General features: G+C 46.3%; 2 protein-coding genes and 1 non-coding gene across 5 annotated transcripts; all 3 read left to right on the top strand.

Moving 5' to 3' along the window:
• The first annotated feature begins 10,383 nt into the window (after positions 1-10,383).
• On the top strand, positions 10,384-10,456 carry TRNAR-ACG (transfer RNA arginine (anticodon ACG)). Its single transcript has one exon. It is a non-coding gene; the product is annotated as a tRNA-Arg (tRNA).
• On the top strand, positions 10,426-26,137 carry LOC125508831 (DNA binding protein). 3 transcript variants are annotated; one of them, XM_048673625.2, is made up of 12 exons: positions 10,426-10,715; positions 10,884-10,991; positions 11,107-11,244; positions 11,763-12,083; positions 13,031-13,394; positions 13,642-14,546; positions 14,627-14,712; positions 14,795-15,013; positions 16,327-16,455; positions 24,309-24,656; positions 25,226-25,341; positions 25,853-26,137. In XM_048673625.2, exons 1-12 carry the CDS (start codon positions 10,611-10,613, stop codon positions 25,951-25,953), a joined length of 2,940 nt encoding a protein of 979 aa, XP_048529582.1. In that variant the 5' UTR covers positions 10,426-10,610; the 3' UTR covers positions 25,954-26,137. The 3 variants fall into 3 exon arrangements, with proteins under 3 accessions (XP_048529582.1, XP_048529581.1, XP_048529583.1); XM_048673624.2 differs by having other exon boundaries at positions 13,639-14,546; XM_048673626.2 differs by lacking the exons at positions 25,226-25,341; positions 25,853-26,137 and having other exon boundaries at positions 13,639-14,546; positions 24,347-24,632.
• LOC147971299 (uncharacterized) lies at positions 16,462-18,548 on the top strand. Its single transcript, XM_087526007.1, has one exon. It carries the CDS (start codon positions 17,301-17,303, stop codon positions 18,546-18,548), a length of 1,248 nt encoding a protein of 415 aa, XP_087382133.1. The 5' UTR covers positions 16,462-17,300.
• Positions 26,138-26,337: the final 200 nt, after the last annotated feature.

Raw genomic sequence — 26,337 nt, 5'->3', positions numbered from 1 at the left:
CCCTTATGGTCACTTGGGGGTTTCCTGCTCATATTTGAAGCATAGCTATGAATATCCCTGTTGGTCCGGCTTATACTCCTCGTTTTCTCGATTTTGATTCATTATCCTTTTCTGAGTATTTTTTAGAATCATGTATTTACGCTATATTAACATATGGCTTGAGATAATTCAGGTCCTGAAGTCTTCATCCTTATGGATCATGCTTAAACATATATTGGAGTTTGATAAGCGGGACTGGTTCCGGACTATAAGTCGCCAGTATATGTTAATAGCCTATGTGCTTGGCGTTCTGGTTTTGAACTTTGGGATATTACCCCTTGCTTTATAAGGCGTTGCAAATCAACAATATATGACAATTAAACAAGACATTATGTGTCCAATCTTGCTGGGTTGACACCCTTACTGCATTGGTATGGTAAGCCGGCAATTTTTAATCACATATCACAGGTATGATATTTTTTATATAATCATGATTATACCGGACCTGGTTATGAATTGTCTTAGTCACCAGTGTTTTTATATGGGGTGTTATGACCCGCCTGCGGTAAACCGCCAGGGCAATTGTGATCTATTTGTGTGCAAGGTAATGATAAATCTCATCTGCATAAATCGACGTTATCATAAGCATAAAATGGTAGCTTTTCAAATGGCGGGTCAAACAGTGTTGCACAAAGCAAAAACGTGCACGATGGCATGACAGATCAAAGTTTCACTAGCCTATTACATGACTCAGTGAGCCAAAAATATCAAGTGTTTTTAGAATTTCAAATATTTGAACCACCCAGCGGATCAATCTTCTTGACCTTGATGACTTGAAGCTTCCGGTTCATCCTTCTCCGGTTCTTCGTCCTCCGTCGTCTGGAAGTTGGGTGATGACCAGTCAATGCCACGCAAGGCTTGGAATTCAGCTTCATCATCTATAAGGTCGGACGGATCAACTTCAAGGGCGAAAGTATGCTTACGGATTGGGGGAATCAGATCCATCACTTTATAAGCCGGAGTGGGCATTTTCTGGTTTTTTGCATCATAAGCAGGCTGATATTTTGAGAGATTTGTTTCATCAGCAATCAGAGTTGCCAGAGGACGTATCTCTTTAACACAGGCAGCAAAGTCTTTCTGGTCAAAAGAAGTGCCATCTTCTTTTAAGCTTGGATACCCAGTAGCTACCTCGGCTAGGTCTAGCTCTAGTAACCATGCCTTAGCACGGCTCAAGGCCGTCTCGGCGCCGGCTCTTGCACATGACCATTTTATCTCTTGAATCCTCGCAGACAGAATTGACAATTTTTTCTAGACATCGCTCAGCAGATTGGGTCCTTGATTTGTTGGAGAAATCATGGCTAGTGTGCGCTGAGTTCTGGTATATAGCTTCTCAATAAGCGTATATACGGCTTTAAGCTTCACCAACGAATCTTGACGAAGGTTGATGCTCCTCGGACCTGTGTAACAATCATGGAGTGATCAATGGCGGTTTATGATATAAAAAGAAGAGATTCAATTTTGATGCTGGCGAGGCGGCCCACCAAAGATAGCAGAAACCATCTGGGATACACGGTGTTTTAAACCGGTAAGCTCAGTAGTCACCTTTTGAAGATCAGCTTCCGCTTTTTCGGCCCACTACATTAGAGCAGTTTTCTCCTCAGCCCAGACGGTTCTTTCAACATCAAAACCGGTCTTCAGCTTTTCTGTCTCCTCCAGACTAAATTTGAACTTTGAGTCGGCCTTCCGGGTCTCAGATTCTTGAACCTCTAGTCGAGTTTTTATATCAGTCAATTTTGATTGAAGTTGAGCAGTGGTGTCCTATATAGGCACAGATTTAAAACCATATTCATAAGTCAGCTTATATGAATAAAGTCCCAAGCATTTTGCAAGCTTATATGAATAAAGTCCCAAGCATTTTGCAAGCAACAACACTTGGCACTTGGGGGCTAATGCCTACCGAAAAAAATCTTCATACAAACGGCTTTTATAAATAAATTTCCAAGCACTTTGCAAGCAAGAGTACTTGACACTTGGGGGCTAATGCACGCTACATGTCTTGTTACTATTTTATGATGACCCGGTTGTGCTGCCAATGACCACAGCCGGCTCCTGGGGACTACACAAGTAAGTTCTGATTTACAAAGAATGATGCACAAGTACCGGTTCATTCATGCTGATTAAACCGGCCCTTGTGGGCTACGGATGCAAGGTTAATCATTCAAAATCTGGTTTAACTTTAATGGTGAAAGCCAGCCTTGCAAAGATTCTACCAAAGATGTTTTTTATACTCATGGCTACTCTAAGTCTACAACATATTCAATTATATCATACGCATTAGACTTGGGGGCTGACAGGATATGCATACTATATTAATCTGGAATTCATACCTCATACTTCTGGTGCATCTGTTTCACCATGTCAATCTCAAGATCGTGGCTGGTATGGACTTGATTGAGATAGCCAGAGAGTACTTCATTGGCGCTTAGTTGATAGTAATCAGCAATATCAAATCTCACTTTTTACCTTTCGAGGTACTCCTCCTTGGCAGATTGCTTGGCCAAAACAGTGGGTTGTCCCGGTTCTTTAAAGCCGGTCCCAGTGATCACAACATCATGAGTGGGTGTTCCTAACGGTTTAATGGGGCTTGACGATTCAGTGCCCAAAGGATTGACATTTGTAGGGTCACTGGAAAGGTCAGGAATTTCGGGTGGAACGTCATGAACGGGCTCTTGAGGTTGTGGCATGGAGGTGTCAGAGGCTGGAGTTTGCTGTTTCGGTTCATGGGCTTTGGGCCCTTCAGCCAGTTTGGTCACCTTTGCCTTCTTGCTAGGCTTTGCTTGTCCACTGCACGGATTATGAGAGATTAGTACAAGTATAAGAGCATAAGGAGATAGAGAATACAAATGATGTTACCCAGGGGCAGTCTTGAAAGCCGGTAGCTGGGTCTGAGATGAGTCGCCGGAGGAAGAGCGAGAAGCCTCCTGATAGTTTGAATCGGAAGGATTAAGTGGCTAGGGAATGAGACCCGCCAGTGGGTAAAAAGATTTTAAATTTGGACAGACCTCGTTTTGACGTTTCCGTGGAGCTGGAGTATTTGGTAAGCCGGACGATAACTCTTCACCTCCGCTGGTCCGAGTTTGCCGTCGGTTCTCGTGCTGCTATTGCTTCAAAAGAAAGTGAGGATCCAAATGAGCTAAGGGGTGTGAAAAGCTTACTTTCCGGGTTACCCGTCGAATTTTCTATCTTGGCAAAGGCTCTGAGTCGGATGAAATGATAGTTACCTCTTTTTTGACTGCTTGACTGGTCCCTGTGTCATCCTGATGATAATTAGTGTCAATAAGATGGTTGAAAAAGGAGCCAAGGGAATCAAGGGCTACCTCTAACTCAGAACTGTCGTCTAGACCAAGCATCTCAGAAGCAGTTAATTTCTTCTTATTCCTCTTGGCGGCTTTCTTGACGGCTTTTGTTTTGGCCCTGGCTTTCTTAGCAGCTTCATGGTCATACTCCTTGTTCCAGAAATCAGATGTAGCCTGTGAAAATCATCAAGGTCGAGTTAACAAAACATTGGAGTAATAAGGTGAAGTAAGTAGTTTAAAGACTCACATCTGGTGGCGGGTTAAGTTTGCAGAAAGGGTTCAGCCCTACTTTGCTGCAGCTCCCCAGGCTCTCATTCAAAAGGGTCTTTGTCATTTCATTGATTGCATCATCAGAGAGGCACACAAAGCTATGGCGCAGTGGATCTTTTGCACCACCCGTCTAAGTACACATTAAACCGGGCCGACGGCTCAAGGGTATGATTCGCCAAGAAATCCAGCACCGAACCAAGTCAATGTCGGTTAACCCGTTTCCCAGCAAGGCTTTAACCTTTGAAATAGTGGGCGCAAGCTTTGCACGTTCAGCAGTGGTGAGCTTTTTGGGAAGATGATGGTTTGATTCGAGCCGTTGGATGCGATAACCCGGCAGTGGATTTTCATCAGCCGGAGAAGTATCTTTGCAATAGAACCATGTTTGGTTCCAATCTTTGGGATGACTCGGTAGACGAGCATACAGGAAGACAACATCTCTTCTTCGTTGAATTGAGACCCCGCCAAGTTCTAAGCTAGGTCCGTTAGTAAACTCATTCTGTCGGTTCAGATAAAAATATTCCCTAAAGAGTTCAACACTTGGCTCCTCTTGAAGGTAGACTTCACAGAAGACTTGAAAATGCAAATGTTTGACACGGAATTGGGTCCGATGTATTGAGGATGGAGTTGAAAGAAGTGTAGAACGTGTCGGATAATTTTTGAGCCGGGCGGTGAGAAGCCCCGATTCATGTGATCAGTAAAAACAACGACCTCACCATCCTTTGGACGAGGTCTTTCTTCATTCTGTTTGGGAATGCGCCAATGCAGGATGTCTTTGGTTGGTAAAAAGCCGATTTTGACAAAGTCCTTGAGCATGTTTTCAGTGACAATAGAAGGAACCCAATTGCATGTGGTGACTGTCTTCGGCACTGTGAAGGAGGAAGCCTACAAGAAAGAAAATTTGTCGGTTTAAGTTGTTTTCATTAAGCCGGAAATGAATGCTGCATATATATTCAGGTTAAATGGGGCCTAATGCCATATGACTAAATTATAACTGGTGATGTAAGCCGCCATGAAAACAATGGTATTCAAGATCTATCAAGACTGAATTCTACTAAGTGTTGAAGTAAACAAGTTTCACAGATGGATGCTAGGATTTTGGATCCACAATACTTCGGATAATGGAAAATATTTTTGACTTAAATTACAGTGCTCGAACAGTTCATATGTTTAGATTGGTTTTTTACGCGAAGGAGATGGTCTAAAAAACAAAAACAAGTATCACAGGCTACATCGACTGGAGTGTAGAGGAGTGCTAAGTTTGAATCAAAATCGCAGGCTACAACGAAGAACAAGGATGAACTCCTACGAACTTTCAAGAAACCCTAATGCGATCTAAAGGAAAGGGAAGGAGAAGTACTTACTGGATCCACTGAACAATGGAGAGGTGCCGCAGTTGCTCTGGTCTCGTTCAGGTCGATGCAGCGGCCGGAGTCGAGGAAGTTGACGAGTTCGGCGTTGGCGGTGCTCAGGTGTGCAGGTGCGTCGCGAAGGGAGAGGTTGAAGATGAGGAGAAGAAGGGGGAAAGTGGAAAGGCTATCAGACCCTATTTATAAGGAAAGGGTCAATATGCGGGCGCGAGAAACGAGAAGGCCAAAGAATGATTATCTAACTGTTTGGATGCCTCGATTTTAGAGATGGTTAATTAAAGATAAGGATCCGTCAAGATATGCAGGGTATTATGCAAAGCTAATGACAGATGACGTCATGGCGGGTTTCCGTAATTCCACGAAATGACGTCATGGCGGGTTATGCTATCTTGCAGAGAACAAGCGAAGAAGGTTTTTTCTAAGTGTTGAAGATTGACATGAACAAGTTCAAATCAACCCGGGGCCTAATGTTGGGGATATAACTATTGGGTTAACCCGCCCAGGAGGGGCAGGGTTAAGCCATGGCGGTCTATCAAGACAAAACCCATAAAGATGTTGAAGATGGCGGTTCACTATGAAGACTCGTTAAAAGGCCCAGAGCCCAGAGGCGGCTTAAAGCCCGTAAGTGTAAACCGCCATATATGTATGACTTGTACTGTAAGGCATGTGTACTTTAGTCACCGAGCCGGACACGTTGTTATGAACCGGCTGGGACTCTGTTAGCTACTGGGCATTAACTTGTGTATATAAAGGGACGACCTGACGGCGGTTTAGGGCAAGAAACAAAAAATCGAAAGCTAGGTCAAGCGTATTCGCTCCCTCGTAATCGAGACATAAGCAATACCACCTCAAACTGGATTAGGCATTTACCTTCACCGCAAGGGGCCGAACCAGTATAAACTCCTTGTGTCCTTTGTCCCGTTTAACCCCTTTAAGCTAACCCTGTCACGATGGCTCCACGACTAAGTCCTTTCGCTAGGATATCTACCGTGACAATTCCACGACAACACATGTACTAAGTTTCCGGTTAATACAATTCTAGCATGAATAATAAACATTTATCATGATGTAAGGAAATATAAATAACAACTTTATTATTGCCTCTAGGGCATATTTCTTTCAGACATGACCGAGACATATCTCCGGTCAATAACCAATAGCGGAACCTGGATTCTCATATTGGCTCCTACATATTCTACGAAGATCTTTATCAGTCAAACCGCATAACAACATACGTTATTCCCTTTGTCATCGGTATGTTACTTGCCCGAGATTCGATCATCGGTATCCTTATACCTAGTTCAATCTCATTACCGACAAGTCTCTTTACTCGTTCCGTAATGCATCATCCCGCAACTAACTCATTAATCACATTGCTTGCAAGGCTTATAGTGATGTGCATTACCGAGAGGGCCCAAAGATACCTCTCCGATACACGGAGTGACAAATCCTAATCTTGATCTATGCCAACTCAACAAACACCTTTGGAGACACCTGTAGAGCATCTTTATAATCACCCAGTTACATTGTGACGTTTGATAGCACACAAGTTGTTCCTCTGGTATTCGGGAGTTGCATAATCTCATAGTCAGAGGAATATGTATAAGTCATGAAGAAAACAATAGTAATAAAACTAAACGATCATTATGCTAAGCTAACGGATGGGCCTTATCCATCACATCATTCTCTAATGATGTGATCCCGTTCATCAAATGAGAACACATGTCTATGGTCAGGAAACTTAACCATATTTGATTAACGAGCTAGTCAAGTAGAGGCATACTAGGGACACTCTGTTTGTCTATGTATTCACACATGCAATATGTTTCCGGTTAATACAATTCTAGCATGAATAATAAACATTTATCACGATATAAGGAAATATAAATAACAACTTTATTATTTCCTCTAGGAAACATTTATCACGATATAATAAACAATGTTTCCTCAGATCAAACAGAGTTGGTTCTTGTGCCTGGATGAGTGGTCGAGCTCTGGCTCGTGGCACACCACGCGCACATCACCTCACCAGGCCCTCAGCACCTTCTCCTCATCCAGAGCAACCAGAGGCAGGCTGACAGCTGTAACGACAAACATTGTTTCTTCTTGTGCCTGTTCACAGGGACCCCGTGGGAAGGATAGCATGCGGCACCGTGAGTCTCCTTTCCTCTCGTGCAATTCGCTTGCGCGTTAAAAGGGGGGCTCTTGAGCATCGCGACTCAAGAGCTCTTACTGGCTCTCCAGCCCTCACCCCTGGCCTTGACCACGGCATCGCGACCTGGCATACCAGCGGCGGCTGAGCTCGCTCGAGGGCCGGGACCTGAGGACATAGAGCACTAAGGAGAGCATGAGGGGAAGGAAACTCGTATGGGCCAGCCTAGCTATGCCGCACGAGTAGGCGCGCAGCCCTAGCGCAACGTCAGGAGTCGCCACGAGATCAACAAGATAAGTCCCGCACTCGGATCGGCTACATGCTTGGGCCTAATGGTCGCTCATGCCTTGCCGCAGCCCCGTTGCGGCCACGTCAACTCCCTTTCTTGCCTTCCCATGGCTGCTTGAGCGCTAAGGGGGACCTCCCGAGCATCGCGCCTCAGGGGCTCTTACCGGACCTCGGGCCGCACACCTCCTGCCCTTGACCATGGCGCGCGACCTGGCATACCAGCGACGGTTGTAGCCTGTCTGGGGACTGGGACCTGTCGGCTTAGAGCAACAAGCTATCGCGAGGAAAGAAAGGGGGGACCGAGCCTTAACGGGACATGCGTTCACCAAATTTTCATAACAGGGAAGATAAGCACAAAGGACATTACAGACCCTTACATGCCCCCACGGGGTAATTCATGACTCATTGCAGGAAACGAAAGCCGATACTAGGAGAAATCCTATCTACATCCTTCCGTGGTGGACGCCACCATCAACAGTGGGCCACGGGAGGCCGGCGCCAACCCCATCCAGATCAGCGATGGCGACGGCCGGACGCCGCAGCTCTGCTCCGAGCGCGGCGAGAGCTCGGGGGCACGTAGCTATCGTCGCTCGTCTCCGGAGTCTCGTAGAGCTCAGGAGAGCTGCTGGACTCCCAAGGGCTGCTGCTGCTGGAGTGGTCATGAGCGGGGCGCACATCAGCCTCGCGCTCCTCTCCGGAGCAGCACTCCAGGCGGCGGCCCTCGGCATCGAAGACCTTGGAGAAGAGCGTGGGGGCGCCGTTGAACTCGAAGTGGATCGCGAGGGCGCCCCTCTCACGGCAGACCCGCGGGATCTCGCCCCAGCCGCGCATCATGAAGATCTTGCCGGTGGGGACCGCTTTGATCTCTGCTCCGGTCACCGGGGGGCTGTAGTAGGCGTGCTACAACCAGAGCTCGAGAGGCCCCCTCGGCGGCATCACGTCGGAGAAGAACCGAGGGAAGCGGATCCAGGAGCTCGGAGGCATCGGCGCCCACAGCACCAACTCGCGCGAAGGAGTCAGTGGCGTGAACCCCAGGGGCGACGGCCCGCGTCGCCGTGGCGCGGCGGATGCGGCGTGGGCGGCGCTGCTCGTCACCCCGTCCCCCCGAGCCTTCGGCTTGGGCGTACAAGGGCAGCGGGTACCCTGGAGGAGGCCGCTCGCACCAAGGCCTCAACACCACCTGCATCGCCGCCTCATCACGGCGATGGATCGACCTCTTCTTCGGCGAAAGAGGCCTCGGATCAACGCGGGGAGCCTTTCCTTTCTCTTCAGTAGAAAACTTTCTGATAGGCGCCATTGTTGTTGGCAGTGGAGCAAGGAGGAAGAAGCAAGCAAGCGAGGAAGAGATGGGCAACGGGGGCTCCACCCCCTCCCCATTTATAGCAAGAGAAGGCCAACCGGCGTCTCCCACGATCGCAGGTAATGATGGTTTTCCTTTGCATGTCGCAGGGACTTTCCAAGTCGTGCAGTTGCCAACGCAGCATGGGGAAGCGGAGACGCCCACGTCCAATCAGCCGCCACACGTCAATCGAGACCGCAGGCTTTTGGGGGCCCGCGGTGCTCCGAACTTGGCCCTCGGCTTCGCTGCGAAGCCAAGCCCGAGCGCACCTTGGGCCCGGGGGCTACTGTCGGCGTTCTGGGAACGGGGGTCCCAAGACTTGCCTGCCTGCGGCCCGCGGCGTGGCTGAGCCTGCAGGCCGTACGACCCATCTTCACCAGCAAAGCATCCAAGACCCTCGCGAGGCGGACGGCACAAGGCCTCCTCGGGAGTGTCCTAGCCAGGCAGGCTCACGAGGAGCGGAGATATCAAGGCGGGGCAAACCTCACGAGACCCTCGTGACGTGAGCCATGACGCACGACACCAGGCACGCGCCAGGCGGGCGCCAGCGTGCGCAGCATTCTCATTTCCTCTTTGATGCTAAGGAGGCTAGCGCAGGCGAGGAGTACCAAGGCATCAGACAAATGTTGCTATATTGGTGCAACGAGACCAAGACCAGGAGGACGGCAAGACGGAGGTCATCGTGGAGCCCAAGACGACGTCACCACCAGAGCCTTTGGCAGGCGAACACCACTTTTGTCAGGATAGCTTGTACTAGCTGTCCCCCTTCGAATTAGCCCGCCATTGTTGGCTCCCTTCTCGCTCGATATTTTGGAAGAGGGCCAGGGACTATATAAGTAGAGCTAGCCACCATAGTAGAGGCATCGGATCCTGACTTGATCCAACCCGATCGAGAGCCTACTCACAAGAACACCTCAACCTCAGGAGGCCGTTCTTCCCTTGTACTGTTCATCACCAGCCCACCACCACCACACTGGAGTAGGGTATTACACCACAACGGTGGCCCGAACCAGTATAAATCTTGTGACTTTTTGTGTTGCGAGTTGGTCGAGTTCGTCCGCGAGATCTTAGTGAGTTAGGGCGTAGATTGGTGGGAAGGAAAGACTTCGCGCGCACCCTAGTGTTCGAACCTTAAGGGTTTGCCGGAACCCCACATCCGACACCATCCCCCCGACACTCTTTTCTAAGAAGCATACAAACATCGAATACTTCATGCTTAAGCTATTTCCTTTTCACTGCTGTTTGCAGGTGATGCTAAAACTTGGTTCAATAAATTACCACCTAGAAGTATAACTAACCATAAAGATTGTCTCTTTGCTTTTATGGATAAATGTACTGCCTTTACACAAGTACTCCCTCCGTCCCAAAAATCTTGTCTTATATTTGTCTAGATACGGATATATCTAATACTAAAATGTGACTTGACACATCCGTATTTAGATAAATTTAAGACAAAAATTTTGGAACGGAGGGAGTATCATGTTGTAGTTAGAGATATTCATATTTTTTTTTCAAACCCACCACAACATGGACGTTCATGGAGAAATAGATGACTGGGGTATATGATTGCCACGCCTAATGTCGACCTATTCTTGCGAAATAGTGGTCCTGAAAAGATAATTAGGTAACAAGGACTCCGTGGCCCAATGGATAAGGCGCTGGTCTACGAAACCAGAGATTCTGGGTTCGATCCCCAGCGGAGTCGATTTTTTATTTCTTGCGCGCCATTCCGTTTGCCGCGCGCACAGCCAAAAGGCCTTGCCGTCATTTCGCAAAATTCCCCACCAAAACTGACCACATCGCCCGCGCTCTCTCCCTCTGCCATTTTTTGCGGCCTGAAGCGAAGAAGACGAGAGGAGATGGCGGCGAAGGAGGCTGACGGGGACCGCTTCATCGAGATGGTGTCGGCGGGGGCGCTTTACCGCGGCGGCGAATGGGAGCGCAAGTACTGGAGCTGCTCAAGGGTTTGCTCTCCGTCCCTCTTCCTCCCTCCCCTAGGGTTCGCGTCCTATTCCCAATCGAGGCATCGTCTTCCCCTTTGCTCTCTTAGGTCTCGTCAGTTGAATTTACATGTGGAATCCATGGTCGGTGTACTCCCTAACACTTCACCTCTCCTTGTTTGCTCACCCAAGGGCAAAGATCGGTACCCGTACTCAGTGGGCTATCACGCCGTCCGCCATTTCTCCGGGATATCGTACGCCATGGAGATCCGGCAAGGACCCAGAGGGCCTGTATTCCAGGTTCACACAAACAAACACAATCTTCTGTACTACTCCTACCACTGATTACCACCTTCTGCTGCCTGGATGGTGACCCACTGCAAACGAAATCAACAGTGATGGGCTCAATCTGCAGGTCACATCCACCGAGGGAGATTGCGCGACAGGCCAGACACCGGATATAGCTTGGAAGAACTTCCACAAGAAGACAGGGGCCAAAGTCAGGGACTGGCAGAGGGTGGGGAGCTTCCCTCAGAAGATTGACGGTGTCGAGGCATGCTCTTCATATCCATTTATTTAGTTACATGAACCTGTGCATTGCAATGAAAATGTTCCTTCCTAGTTCGCTTTTCCCAGGAAGCTCATGGCCGAGGGCATTGCCCATCCCCCTGTACACTTTCTGTAAAACCATATATGGACGTTTAACAAGTTATAGATGGTTTGCCATCACTCACATCAGAATCTACTGGTATGACTACAAGCATAACTTTTTTTTGATGTATGACAAGAAAGGAACTATGTAGACAGATAAACAAGTAACAACCACTTTGGTGCAACCAATTGAGTACTACAGCTCCAGGGCCCTGTCACGTTCACAGAGTTATATCATTTGAATCCAGATAGTTGTTCCAACATGAGTCAGCAACCTACACTGAATCAATATAAAGCAGACCATGACCATTGCTATTCTTGATTCTTGTTAAACTTTTCAATAGACCATAACTGAGTGCCTTCAACACTGTTTACCATAGCCAGATTATAAATGTTTAGCTTTGCTGTTGTCTTGTGCAGCTTTTTGGGTTCAAAAATGCATCTGTTCAGAGACTGCTTCGTCAGCTTCTAGTAGATTCGACTGGATTTGGAATAGACATGCCTTCTCCAAAAATTTATGGTGCTGCTTCACCGTCAACTGATACGGTTGCAGCTGATGTTTCTGATGATCACAAAGAGCAGCATGTTTGTTTGGACAAGACAGTTGTAACTGCTAAAAGAAGTATGAACCCGATCCAGGAGGAAGGTACTGCTAAGAGAGCCCACAACCAGGATATGTTGACTTCAGTTGATAACAGCACAGTAGAGTTGGATAAATCTGCTCGTCAAAGTTTCAACAAGGTATGTTGATTTTTTTAGGATTTTCCCCTTGCAGTATACTTAATGTTTGACTACTTTTGACATTATATTTGTTGGTTCAACTGCAAAATAAACTACATCACAGCTTACCGTGGATGAAACTATCGTTCGTTGCATAGGATGTGGTCCACCATCAGATATGGTGCTTGCTTTTAACTTTTTTATCTATACTCCACCTAGATCATATACTTAATCTCTTCTACATCAACAAAGTAAATGTCGTACATTATCCACTGAAATGGATGGTTGGAGCTCTCCTATTCATCCCATAGAGTTCGAATGTTAGAGGAACTGACCGAGAAAGAAAAATAGACCACTAGTGTCACATAGTTTGTTTGAATTTTCTGTTGTTTCAGAAAACTTTATTTCATGAGTATGACGTTGAATGGTTAGCATTAGCTGACTTTGAGGTAATTCTTTCTAGCTTCAGGAATTAGAATTGCGCTCTAGAAAGCCATATATTTTTTAATTTGATCTTAAGGAGTTACAGAGCTTTGCGCACTGAATACCATCTGGCAATATCCCTTTTATGAAAATAATTCTTTCTAGCTTCAGGAATTAGAATTGCGCTCTAGAAAGCCATATATTTTTTAATTTGATCTTAAGGAGTTACAGAGCTTTGCACACTGAATAGCCATCTGGCAATAACCCTTTTATGAAAATAATGAAGGGCAAATTTTTGGATCATAGCTGTTATACTTATAGCCTGGATGGGAATATGTCTTGGTTTTACAATGAAGAAATTATTCTGTACCCTAGCCAGGATATTAAGGACTTAAATGTTGATTATCACGTTCTTAAACTCTGTCATGTTTTAGCTGCTGGTTAGATGTCTACCTGCGTATTCTTTTAGCAGCTCTGAATTTTGACTCTAGTTTATAGTTGAAAGGCCAGTATTTGATAACGACATTTACTTTTCAATGTTCAAGGGAGATCCTGTAAGCAACTCACAGTTGTCTGTTGTTTCTACTCCAATATGCATGCCTCCATTGCTGGAGGAAATACCCTGTGATTCAAAATGCACTCTGGTTAATGATAATTTGGGAGATTATGTTCCAAATTCATCTCAGGAAGATGGTTTATCTTCCAGTTCTTATTTAGGCTCTGAAAAGTCTGACTTGGAAGCAGCAGAGAAGGAAGTAGCTAGGTCTATGATGACATTTTTGCTTCCCCAAGCTATCCCCCTTCTGGAGAAAACTTACAGAAGAAGGAAGGTTAAGCAAAAAAAGAAAGAAGATGCAGTTTTAGCGAGAAGTGTTGCAGCTCAAAATCCCTCTGCTGATGGTTGCAAAGGTAATTATTGTTCATTCTATAGGAAATATATGTTCCATTGACCCATTTTACAAAAAGATAAGTATATCTTCTGTAGAAATTTGATTTATCATAATCAAGAAATATCCCTTTTTTGGAAAAGCGAAACTTTCTTTGGCAAAGCAGCTTACAGAAATAAACCCTACGAGTTTCACAACATTTGACCGATAATTTTTCCCAGTGTGCAAGAAATATATGGTTCTTCTGAACAGTTTCTTGCCTTCAGCAGGTGCCACTTCGCCTACAAGTGTTGGTGAAGGGAATATGAATGGCTCTCAAACACATGTACACAAGGAACCTCTGTGTGAGGCGGTTAAAGACATCGGTCCTAATGATGATTGCATGAAAGAACAGATCTCTAAATCAGACGACATGAAAGCTGTTGTCGCAGATAGTTTTGAGGATGATGGACAGATTGGGGGTGACAGCAGATCCAAACCTACGGGTGCTCACCATGAGTTTGATGATGCATGCTCTAAGGAACCTAACGAGAACTTAAAGTTGTTAAAGAGCACAAGGGAAAATCATGCTCAATTTTCTGAGAGTCAGGTTGAGGTACACAATAGAAAGGATATTCCTGATGTGGTATATGATCATGAGAAAGGTCAGTATGTTTTGTCTGATTCGCTCCTTGCTTGTCTAGAGGAAGAGTTTGGCATGGATGATAGTTCCCACCCCGCGCACTACAATCATGGTAACAGCAATGTTGAACCAGTGCAACGCCAACATCAGTTGAAGGACCCAAAAGAAGGCAACAATGGCTCTTCAATATCCACAGACAGGGCAGGTGACAAGAACATGGGCAATGGACACGATGTTTCTCATGCACTTTCAAACATTAATCATGTGAATGGTCTACTATCCAAACACCCAGGAACATCAGCAAGAGGATCAGATCATCATCTAGAACTTATGGGCTGCTACCTGCACCCGATGCCCGTCTTGTCTATCATGCTGAACACCAAAGACAGTAGCAGCTTACATATTTATGTACTTTGTGGATCTTCAGAGAGCTGTAATAGATTTCTCTACATATATGACATCACTCTTAATGATCACCATGAGAAACCACCTAATTTTGTCGGTTACACTACCCTTCTACTACCCTCATTGGAGCAGGCTTCTACCGGGAATGTAAGAGCTTTCTATGTATAGAACTTTTTGTCAGTTAAGAAATAATATTCATTTGTATGATACTTTTTCTTTTGCTTCAGTCTACACTTGGAAGATCCGGGATACAGTTTACACCTGATGGGCAGTTTCTTGTCCTCCTTAGCAGTATACGGATACCATGTTGCAGGTTGTAATCTTATCCTTTTGTGCCATGCAGGAAATGTTTGACACGCCCTTATATTGATGCTAATCACATAACTTATTGACAGGATGCAAAGCATTGATTGTTCATGCTCCTTGTGTAAAGTGGATCAGTGCGGTGACAATTCTCTGAAAATTGTATCTGTTAACTTGGGCTACATCTCGCTGTTGACCAAATTGATGCCTTCTGGGACAGTGTCTTGCTTTTTGATATCTGAGCCAAATTATGTTGTAGCAGCGGAAGACAGCAGAAACTTGCATGTATGGATTATGGTCACTGGATGGAGGTACAATTGCTTATAAGCATTAAAATGTTTCCTTTCTCCCAAATTTTACGGCCTGCATGGTGTGACACATTTCCAGTGTTATTTGTGTTGTTAAATGTTCAAATGACTGCCACATTATTCTTTATTATACAAAGGTTTGCCTTGTTATATTGTTGTAAGCTTAGTTATCTGGTTAATGCGTATCAACCCATTTTTGTTATATGAAAGTTGGAGGCATCACGTTCATTCTGAGATGAATTTCTTATATTCATCATAAAACAAAGAAAACTACTCAACTTATTTGGTTGCAAATTAGTCATGTATAAGAAAAACATTGGCATTCATTAACAACTACAATTCTGTTTTCAGTTATAGGGCTCCTAATATATGTATATAATATCTCACCATACTATTAGAGTTGTGGCTACTTCATTGTCATATAAGCGGCTATGTAATTATCTATTTGTACTCTACCAAAGTACTAAGAGAGTGAACGTTCTGAAATGATAAGGAACTTGCGCTAGATCTTTCTAGACATAAACACACCAAATTCCTATGAACTTGTTAAAACTTTTAAAACGTTTATAAAAAACCAATGTATGCTGAAATATTTTATTGAGTTCTGTATAACATCAAGAAAGAAGTTGCCTAAAGATCTGACTGGCTCTTTTTTTGTTCTACTACTCTTCACTGAAAGACAATTCATTCTATTTGATGATAAATTGAAGTTGTTCTGTTGCATATTTCCTTTTGAAAGTGTTTGTGCTCCAAAGTTGTGAAATACAACTCTAATGTTCCAATAAGCACTCTAATATTATCTCAAATTTCGACTTAAAGAGAAAAACCATCTATGCGGAGGTTTTGTATAAGCGTACTTTGTGACAATTATATGTACCACGTCAGGTTCTGTTACCAGAAGAATAACAGAACGACGAACACAACCCCGAGTACATAGGTTCAATGCACAAATCAATCAGATAGTTTATTTTTTGCTGCCTGATGGCTAACGAGACCTATGTAATTCTGAACGAACAACAAAGACATTGCTGTTTTTGTTTCTGCCTTGTAGATGCCCAAGTAAATGAATACATGTTTTGTCAGCTGCACTTTTTTCATACTTGCAAAGTATTTTTATACTTACGATACTTTCAGTATATTTGCAATGCATTAGTTGTTACTAAGTTCATGTTGATGTTGCCTTTTGCTAGACATTCCTATTAGAGATGCATTGTATTCACAGGATGTCTCTTTCTGACTTAAGATATACACTTGAAGATTGCTGTACTAACTCTGGATGGATGTCAACTAATCACAGTATTGTGTCTGTTTTACAGTGTGATCTCTGAGGAGTATGTCATTTCTAGTTCCGGTAATGTGGGTCCCTCAATACTGGAGCTTAGAAAAATGCCAAAAAGCAGCTCTCTCATTATTGGCCATGATGGCGCAGGTGGCTTTTGTTTGTGGTAAGTTACGATCCTTCCCTCTTGACTGTTGGACATGTGTCGAATATATGCGTACGAGTTAGGCTATAGTTGGACTTGTAATTAGCGGAGGGTTATGTGCTTGAGTCGAACTGTGTAACCCTGGCCTATTATATAAAGCTACCGCAGGGTAGCCAAAATAGACCAGACAAAAGCTGGTAGGCTAGACAAAGATCACGAAAGGGGCGGTCTGGTCGGACATGGCGGGTGGTCGGAGACGCTGTTGGATGACCTTGGTGGGCTTGCTGTCGTTGTACTATATGATTTAGTACATGGGGAGGAGCGCCCATAGTCATGCCCGGGGACGTAGCCGATGTTCGGTGAACCTCGTTAACAAATCTAGATGTCGTTACTCGTGCTTGTGTTTGTCCTTGTATAATCGACCGCACCTCGGATTTTCTAACATAGACATCATTATCTTAATTTTGTCACTATGGGGTTGGATGATATGCCATGCAACTATTCTTGCATGAACTTTCATCAGTATCTTCTATGTGAGACACTAAAGAACCAGTTGCCAAGTGAGGGCCAAATTCAAGGTTCAACGAGTCTAAATACAATATTACGCCCTACTTTTACAAGCAAAACAACTGGTACTACTATATTAGAAAACGTTATGTGAACGTCTCATTAGAAAGCCTCCCATGTTCAAGAGCCAGTGCTCTTTGAGTGGTCAAAATCCAAAAGACAAATTGGATATTGGAGAATTCAGCAACTGTAGGAACTAGCAACGAGCTATAGAAGTAGATTAGAAGGAGACGGCTAGGATTATCATAGGCTTTTCCTTGATAGGCGAATCAGCACTAGTGTGTGGTCTAAAGTGAAAGATGATATTTTTGGTAGAGTCGAGAAACTGGGAAAACGACGGTCAAAGAAACGAAAACGCTCTCGCCCGAGCCGCTCCCGCGGGCGGCAGGGCGAACCCTAGCCGCCGCCGGACCGCTCCTCTTCCTCACCTCTCCTCCTCATTGCCGCCGGGCGAAGCTCGGTTGGTGTCGGCGGCGGTGGGATCCTCTGGCCTCCCTCCCCTGTTGCTCGCGGCGCGGGCGCGGCGGCTTGGCAAGGACGCGTCGCTCGTGCGGGGCGGGGCGGCTTGCCGGTGGAGCGGCGGTGACTGCGCGGTGGTTGGGCGGCCAGCGAGGTGGAGTTGGCGGGGACGGCTCTGCTGCGGGTGGTGTCGCCGCCGGCCCAGATCCCCTTGTCGGCCGGCTCGGGTTGCGGCAGCTTGGGCCGGAGGGCACACTGCCTTGGCTGGCTGGTGCTCCGGCGAGGATGAGGGGCCTCCTGCTGTTGGCTGGCGGCGGGAGCAGCTTGGGGGGTGGAGTGTGGCGGCACGGGGGCGGGCTGCGGCCTCGGTGGCGCGCCTCTGCTGTTGCAGGGCAGTTCGGGGCTCCCCTTGGGGTCCCGACGTGGATTTGGGCTGCCATGGCGTGGTGGTGGCTCATAGCGGTGGTTTGGGGTGGCTCACAGTGGCGGTTGGACATCTCTGGCGTTGGGCCGTCGGTGAACGGCCTGTTTCGGTTCCGACCCCTCTCGTCGTCGTCCGGGCACTACCCTCGTTGAAGGGCTGGCCTTCTCCCAGCCGCGGTCCAGTGCTCGTCTCGCGCCCGGCAGCAGGACCGAGCTCGTCTCGCGCCCGGCAGCAGGACCGAGCTCGTCTCGCGCCCGGCAGCAGGACCGAGCTCATCTCGCGCCCGGCTGCAGAATCGAGCTCGTCTCGCGCCCGCGCAGCAGGACGGGTCGCCGGAGGCCAATTTTGGCCGGCCTATCGGGTCTCGGCGCTGGGGGCTGCCCAGGGGTGTGAAAGGCGAGGCCTTTCCATTCGTCTCTTTGGTTGGGGTAGCGACGGGTCTTGGGTGAGATGGTGTCAAGGTCTTGGATGCCGGGGCGGCGGCCCTGGTGGTGGTAGCGCGATGCTCATGGGCAGAGCCCGTGGCTTTGTGCTGTCCGGTGACCATGGCCGTGTGGGCGGCATGGTGGCTGGGGTGTGGCGTTCGGTGGCGGTGAGTGTTGGCCAGGGTGAAAACCTGTTCTATCTTCGGACGGACCGGCGGCGGCGTAGCGCGTTCTCTTGAAGGCGTCGTTGTGGCTCTCATCGATCATCGTGTTGCTCCAGGGGAAACTCTGATCCTTGGGTCGGGCGGTGGCGGCGCGTTAGCGTCGTAACCTTCTTGAAGGCACCGCCTTGGAGCACACGGTTCGTCATATGCGGCTTCTGTGCGAACTAGCGGAACGTCTTGCCTTCTCAGGCCGACGGCTTCATGTTATATAGATGGGGCGCACCTCCCATAACAGCGCATACATTCGGTTGAGATTACATACTTGGAGATCAAGAAAGGAGATAGAGATAAGAAGTTACATGAGATAAACATTATACTCAACAACCTAACCATCTCCTAAGATGCGCCTGTCATGTATGTTTAACACCCTCCCTTAATCACAACTCCATTAAGTTGAGATTATACTTGAAGTTTTCAAAGCTCTTGACAGGCAATGCCTTTGTGAATCCATCTGCAATTTGATCACTGGAATGCACAAAACGAATGTCAAGTTGTTTGTGAGCCACCCTTTCTCTGACAAAATGAAAATCTATCTCAATGTGTTTGGTCCTTGCATGAAACACTGGGTTAGCTGAAAGACAGGTGGCACCAAGGTTATCACACCACAAACATGGAGCTTGTTTACTCTTTATACCAAGTTCCTTGAGCATGGATTGAACCCATATGATTTCAACTGTGGCATTTGCCAAAGCCTTATATTCTGCCTCTGTACTAGATCTGGAGACTGTAGCTTGCTTGCGAGCACACCATGAAATTAAGTTGGGTCCAAAGAAAACAACAAAACCACTAGTAGAGCGTCTATCATCAAGACAGCCTGCCCAATCAGAATCAGAGAATGCATTGACAAGTGTAGAGGATGACTTGCTGAAATTAAGACCCATGCTTAATGTGTTTTTGACATATCTAACTATCTGTTTGGCAGCAGTGAGATGAACAGTTGTAGGTGCATGAAGGAACTGACATACTTTGTTGACAGCAAAAGAAATATCAGGCCTAGTAAGAGTAAGGTATTGAAGAGCTCCTACCAAGCTTCTGTATTTTGTGCTGTCCTCTTGAGTCAAGAGAGTTCCTTGTGTGAGAGATAATTTTTCTGAGCTGGATAGTGGAGTAGGTGTAGGTTCACAACCTTGTAGACCAGCTTTTCTTACCAAGTCAACTACATACTTTTCTTGGGAGAGATGAAGTCCATCCTTGTGCCTCTTTACTTCAATCCCAAGAAAATAATGCAAGTCTCCAAGATCCTTCAAGGCAAAATCTGCACTCAAATCTTTTAACAGTCCTGTGATAGCTTCATCAGATGAGCTTGTCACAATAATATCATCAACATATATTAGGACAAATATGCATGTATTGGACTTGCTGTAGATGAACAGAGAGGTGACAGACTTCGAAGGAACAAAACCAAGTGTTTGCATTTTGTGACACAGACGGGAGTACCATGCTCTTGGTGCCTGTTTCAAACCATAAAGTGCTTTGTCCAACTTGCAGACATGAGAGGGTGCACTTTTACTTATAAACCCAGGAGGTTGTTTCATATATACCTCCTCTTCCAGAACACCATGAAGAAACGCGTTCTGAACATCAAGTTGCCTGAGACTCCATCCCCTGGAAACAGCGATAGACAAAACAAGACGAATAGTGGCAGCTTTAACAACCGGACGAAATGTGTCCTCGTAATCTATGCCATACCGTTGTTTAAAACCCTTTGCAATGAGCCTAGCTTTGTAGCGATCAATAGTTCCATCAGATTTCCTTTTGATTCTGAATACCCAGTTGTAATCAATTAAATTTTTACCTTGCTGTGGGGGAACTAAATGCCAAGTTTTATTTTTCTTGAGTGCCATGTATTCTTCGTTCATAGCATTTTTCCACCTTTCATCACCAAGTGCTTCCTCAAGCGTCTGTGGTTCACCTGTAGAACAAACCATACCATATTTGGTTATGTGTTTATAATTAACGGGATGTATTACCCCATGCTGTAGTCGTGTACGTCGTGACGGTGCAACAGCGGGATCCCCAGCCACAGAGAATCCCGGAGCAGAAGCTCCTGTAGCAGAATCTGCTCCCGTCGGATCTTCTGTGGCAGTTTGATCAGGTGCAGCATCTTCAGTTGGCGTAGAAGATCCCGGGGCCTCATCATTGGTGGATGATGGCGTATCCGCCTCGGGTTGGGCGCCAGTCAGGTGCGTGGACGCGCGCGTAGTCCGTGCCAGATCCCATAGCAGGCCCGGGCCCCGTGTCAGACTGGCGAGTCGGGTCGCGCCGCTTGTACGTGACCGGCTGGTCACGGAATCGCGCGCCGTCCTGACGAGCCGCGGGCTGCCACGTGCCGGACAAGGGTTGGCGCGGAGAGAAGCTCGGGCCGCCACCAGTTGAGGCGTGACGCGTGGCGCGCACTGGGTTGGGGACAGTAGCGCTGTCGCTGGCGCGTCTGCCAGCGCGGATCTCGAGGGGGATCGACTGAACTGCGGCTGTGGAGCCGATCCCAAGGAGGATTTGCCTCCTGGATGCGGACACATGTGATATTGAGCTGCCGCGTTTTTTTCACTGATTTCTCCATTGTTTTCACTGTTATCTCCTGTAACATCATCAGAAAACTCATGCACACCATTAGTAGCAGGATTAGTCAACAGTTGATCATCATAATTCAAACCCTCTTGATCAAAGGTGGTGAGATGAGTGGGCAGGAGGAGAATTTCTTCTCGGAGGCGAGCACCGGCGTTTGGATGTAGGGTGGCGAATGGAAATTTTGTTTCGTCAAAAACGACGTCACGAGATATATAGACACGGCCAGTGGATATATCTAAACACTTGACACCTTTGTGGTGAGGGCTATACCCTAGAAAAGCACATTGCTTTGAGCTAAGCATGAGTTTTCTTTTATTGTATGGGCGAAGATTGGGCCAACAAGCACACCCAAACACGCGAAGAGATTTATAGTCTGGTTTTGTGTGAAGAAGTCTTTCTACCGGAGTTTCATTGTTGATGACTCGACTAGGGAGCATATTAATGATGTGAACAACGGTAAGAAAAGCCTCATCCCAAAACTTGAGGGGCATGGAGGCCCCTGCCAGGAGAGCTAGCCTGACCTCAACTATGCGTCCATGCTTTCGTTCAGCAGAGCCATTCTGTTGATGGGCATGAGGGCATGATACATGGTGTGATATGCCAAGTGTTTGGAAGGAGTTTAGTTTTTCATACTCCCCCCCCCCCCCCCCCCCAATTCGATTGGACCGCAATAATTTTGCTATCAAATTTTCGTTCAACCAAGGCTTGAAAGTTTTGAAAAACTTGAAAGACATCGGATCTCTTTTTGAGGAGGTAAATCCATACAAACTTGCTATAGTCATCTATGAAGCTCACATAATACTCATGTCTACCAACAGAAGTGGGAGCAGGACCCCACACATCAGAGAAGATTAATTGAAGTGGTTTGGTAGAAACACTAGTAGATATTGGATAAGGTAATTGATGACTTTTAGCACATTGACAGGAATCACAAATAGTTTCGACATTTCGCTCACCAACAAATGAGAGTTTATTTTTCCTAAGCAATCTTTCAACTAAAGAAAAAGCAGCATGCCCTAATCGATCGTGCCACCGTGTTGACGAGACTTTGACAACACCATTGGCTTGTTTATTGAGTCTCCTAAGCTCCGGAATCAACGGGTAAAGCCCTCGAACACATCTACCTCGATAGAGAACCTTCTTCGTGGCCTGGTCCTTGATCAAAAAGAAATATGGATGAAATTCGAGGAAAATACGATTATCAAGGGCAATTCTATGAACGGAGAGGAGACTTTTAGCAGCACTAGGGACATGCAAAATTTTCTTGAGATGAATTGAACGGTGAGGGGCACGAAAAATAGAATGACCAATGTGACAAATCTGCATACCTTTTCCATTTGCCGTGTGGATGTGATCTTTGCCACGGCACTTTTCTTTCATGGTGACCTTCTCAAGCTCATTGGTGATGTGATTGATGGCGCCGCTATCAACGTACCAATTTGTGTCGATGCCGTAGGATCCATCAGCCGCAGCAGCCACTTTTTCTTCATCTTGGGAGTCATCGTCATCTTCATCATAACGGTACCAGCAATCCTTCGCGGTGTGCCCTGGCTTACCACAAATTTGGCAGCGAGGCATCTCTGGTCGGGCCCGAGTTGGACCGCCGCCATGACGACCGCGGGATGCACCAGAGCGGCCGTTGCCGCCGCCGCTGTTGCCGCCACCACCGTATCCTCCAGATCGCCCCTTGGCGCGAGAAGAGCCACGACCATGTGATCCACCACCACGGCCACGCATCGCGGCGTTGGCAGAGGAGCGGAAGCCGCCGCTGCTCGAGTGATTGAACTGGGCCATGCGCTGGTCGAAGTTGCTGAGCATGGCGTAGAGCTCGTCGAGGGAGACCGGCGTGACGCGTGCGTCGAGGGCGGAGACGAGGGGCTGGTAGTCGACGTCGAGGCCGTGGATGATGTAGGAGATGAGCTCGTCGTCTTGGATGGCCTTCCCCGCAGCGGCAAGCTCGTCGGCAAGGCCATGGAGAGAGGCGAAGTAGGCGGCAACCGTCTGGTTGCCCTTCTGCGCGTTGATGAGCGCCGTCCTAATGTTGTTCACATGGCTCATGGACTGCGAGGAAAACATACCTGCCAACTCTGTCCAGAGCGCGTGCGCCGTGGTGACCGTGGTCACCGCGATGAGTACCTCCTTGGAGAGGGTGCTGAGCAAGTAGCCCAACACCTGTTGGTCCTCCCGGACCCAGATTGGGTGGAGAGGGTTGGGCTCAGCGCTTTCTTTGCCATCCTTGTCCTTGGTGACGTGAAGCCTGGCTGGCTCCGGTGTGGTGCCGTCGACGTAGCCGAAGACGCCGGCGCCGCGCAGGTGAGGAGTGACCTGCATGCGCCAGAGCACGTAGTTCGTGCGTGTTAGCTTCTCGGTGACCTGCCCATTGAGGGTAGTCTGGGAAGCGCCGGAGGAGGAGAAGACATGGCTAGGCTCGTGTAGATGGGATCTCAGTAGATGGGAAGAGACGGGGCTCTGATTACCAAGTGCGAACTAGCGGAACGTCTTGCCTTCTCAGGCCGACGGCTTCATGTTATATAAATGGGGCGCACCTCCCATAACAGCGCATACATTCGGTTGAGATTACATACTTGGAGATCAAGAAAGGAGATAGAGATAAGAAGTTACATGAGATAAACATTATACTCTAACAACCTAACCATCTCCTAAGATGCGCCTGTCATGTAGATATGCGCCTGTCATGTATGTTTAACAGCTTCATCTCTTCGCGGTGGTGTATTCACGGTGGCGGACCCCGATTGCTCTTGTAATGTTAGGGGTGTTGTTGTTGCGCTCAGCGCCTATGTATCCCGCCTTGGGTGTGTGCGTGTGTTGTCATGGGATGCGTTTGTATTTGGGCTGTGGTTGATCATTGCTTTATATATAAAGCGGGGCGAAAGCCTTTTTCGGTAGAATGATATTTTGAAAATTAACATTTTAGAAATACTTCCATAAAACCTATGTGTTAAAGTTAATGAAAAATCCATATCTATTGCATAAGCATAAGACTTTTTTTGCCAGCTCATATACTTTCTGTGCATAAAAAGCTACTGGCGAACGGATGCTCGTTATCAATGTTTGTGTGTGATGTCAGCCAGTGCATCTTCCTATCTGAATTTTGATTTACTTTAAGTATGGTGGTTTAGCTGGTCTACTACTTTTATGTATTCTCTTAGTAAACATCTGATTTGAGGGAGTCAACAATTTTCTTAGGGACATCTCCAAGCGAACACTTTTGTCAACTTTTGCAGCTCCAGGGAACATCGTCTTCCAGATTCTTCCTCTAGGCCTCTGTAGTTTACAGGAGGATGTCGTTCATTCTTCAGTTGATGACATAGAGAGAAGGTTACAAGAGATCACAGTGAGTGAGATGTCAGAAAAAGATGACGATGAGTCCAGTCTGATGTTATCAGGAAAAGATATAGCGGTTTGGATTATGGTATCTTCTGCTTCAGTAGCTGAGTACCAACATGACCTTCGAGCAAAAGAACACAATGCTCGATGGAGGCTAGCTCTGCTGGCAAACAATAAAGTTTTAATGGGAAATATTTTTGATCCAAGGTATGCTCACTTCTCCATGTATAGTATAGAACGTTATGTTTTGATTACTGCATCTTGTCTACGGGTTTGAGTAGGTACCATCTTACGTCTGAAGGCTCCCTAGGGTATCCAATCATGGATATATATATATATGATATATATGTATCCGGGGTTGCTCATGTGCTCCCTTGGTGAAAATCACATAAAAATGCATTAGATGACATTACAGAAATACTGGCAAAGTTCATAGATGTAATCTGGTGCTACGCTCAAGTGGACACGATAGTCATACCTATTTCAGCGTCATCGCGCATTGTGACCTTAATACCATGAGGAAACTAATTCATGGAGTTATTGACTAGTTCCTCAAAAAGATAGGGTTAAACCACAAAGAAGAGTATATCTTGATGAATCATTAATCTTTGATCTCATGTTCAATGGCATACAATGTATTACTTGTACTCAGCCCGCAAAGAGTTCCCGCCTAGATTTTGTACAGGCCAAGGCAGGCCAACTGGAGTACTGTTTCCTAGGTGCATGCATACCCTGAATTATCCTCAGTGTCTTATGATACACATTTTGCTTGTCAGGGCTACTTCTGTAGATGCCTGTGGTAATCATGGATTTGCTGGAACACATGGAGGTTTCTTCTATATGTGGGAATTATCTTCTGGGAGAAAGCTTACCAGCACACAGTGCTTCAATTGTAAGTGACGTGAGACTATATCTTCTTAAAAATGTGCTGCTATTAGTTTTTTGAAGGAAAAATGTCGTGAAGCCCTGATGACATAAATTGGAACCCAAATTCATGCGATTTGAACCCAGGTAGTGGGATTATACATCCACTATCTGTGCTAATAGTTAACTAGCTGGACTTGTCTAAAAGGTCTTTTACTAGTTGGAATGCAAAATATATGTTAATCTGTTTATAGACGAGTGAGACAATGAGCGTTTGCTGCACTATCTTGAGTGAACAACAGGGTGTCTTTACATACCACGTAAGATATATTTCAGTGCCATTCTCTTTTGGTTCCACATGAATAACTAAGCTTCTAATAGTGTTGTAAAATATAGTTCAATGTGCAAGGTCAGTAGCTAAAATGTACTTATGCTTGTTCTCAACCTTTTCTGTTGATTAAATGGTTTATATCTGTTCAATGCTACAAGGTTGCCTGTTCATTAAATAACATGCTCATCTTTCCAACTTGTACAATCAGGTGCTCGAGTTTCCTGTGTTGCTGTTGATGCCAAATCAAGCGTAGTGGCAGTAGCTGACGATGGCTGCCAGCTATTACTTTACGCTCAAAAGAGGGTGTAATGTAGCTGTGGCCAATCTGTTGAACGTTTGTAACTGTACAGCGCTAAGCGCTTACAACTTACAGTTGTCCTCTGCACTTCAGCTAACAGTTATTTATTGTACATAGCTCATCAAATCTCAAGTTCCGTAGACTTTTTTTTGTCTGTTTAACCATCTCCCAGATCTACCATGATTTTAACGATGAGTTTGTGAAGTTTCTCCCCTTGAACTTTGCATCTTCCTAAGTCTTATCATACCGGTTCCACACACACATCTCTTGAAGGATGATGCCGATAATGATTGAGTGAACAAATTAGCATTATTGTTACAAGACTTAGTATGCAAAATTCTTACCTCGTTCACCTTTTGCAGCTCACGTGCATAAAAGAACTTAAGATTAATATG

The sequence above is a fragment of the Triticum urartu genome, chromosome 5A (assembly GCF_056163025.1).
Source record: "Triticum urartu cultivar PI428250 chromosome 5A, HENAU_Tu73, whole genome shotgun sequence".
NCBI classification, from domain to species: Eukaryota; Viridiplantae; Streptophyta; class Magnoliopsida; order Poales; family Poaceae; genus Triticum; species Triticum urartu.
Note: the sequence above shows the minus strand (reverse complement) of the source record. Positions and strands in the feature narration are given on the sequence as shown.

Coding starts and splice junctions, on each gene's coding strand:
- LOC125508831 (XM_048673624.2), top strand. CDS start 10,611: ATGGCGGCGAAGGAGGCTGACGGGGACCGCTTCATCGAGATGGTGTCG. Junction 10,716..10,883: donor AGTACTGGAGCTGCTCAAGG/GTTTGCTCTCCG, acceptor TGCTCACCCAAG/GGCAAAGATCGGTACCCGTA. Junction 16,456..24,308: donor GCAGGTGGCTTTTGTTTGTG/GTAAGTTACGAT, acceptor CAATTTTCTTAG/GGACATCTCCAAGCGAACAC.
- LOC147971299 (XM_087526007.1), top strand. CDS start 17,301: ATGATATTTTTGGTAGAGTCGAGAAACTGGGAAAACGACGGTCAAAGA.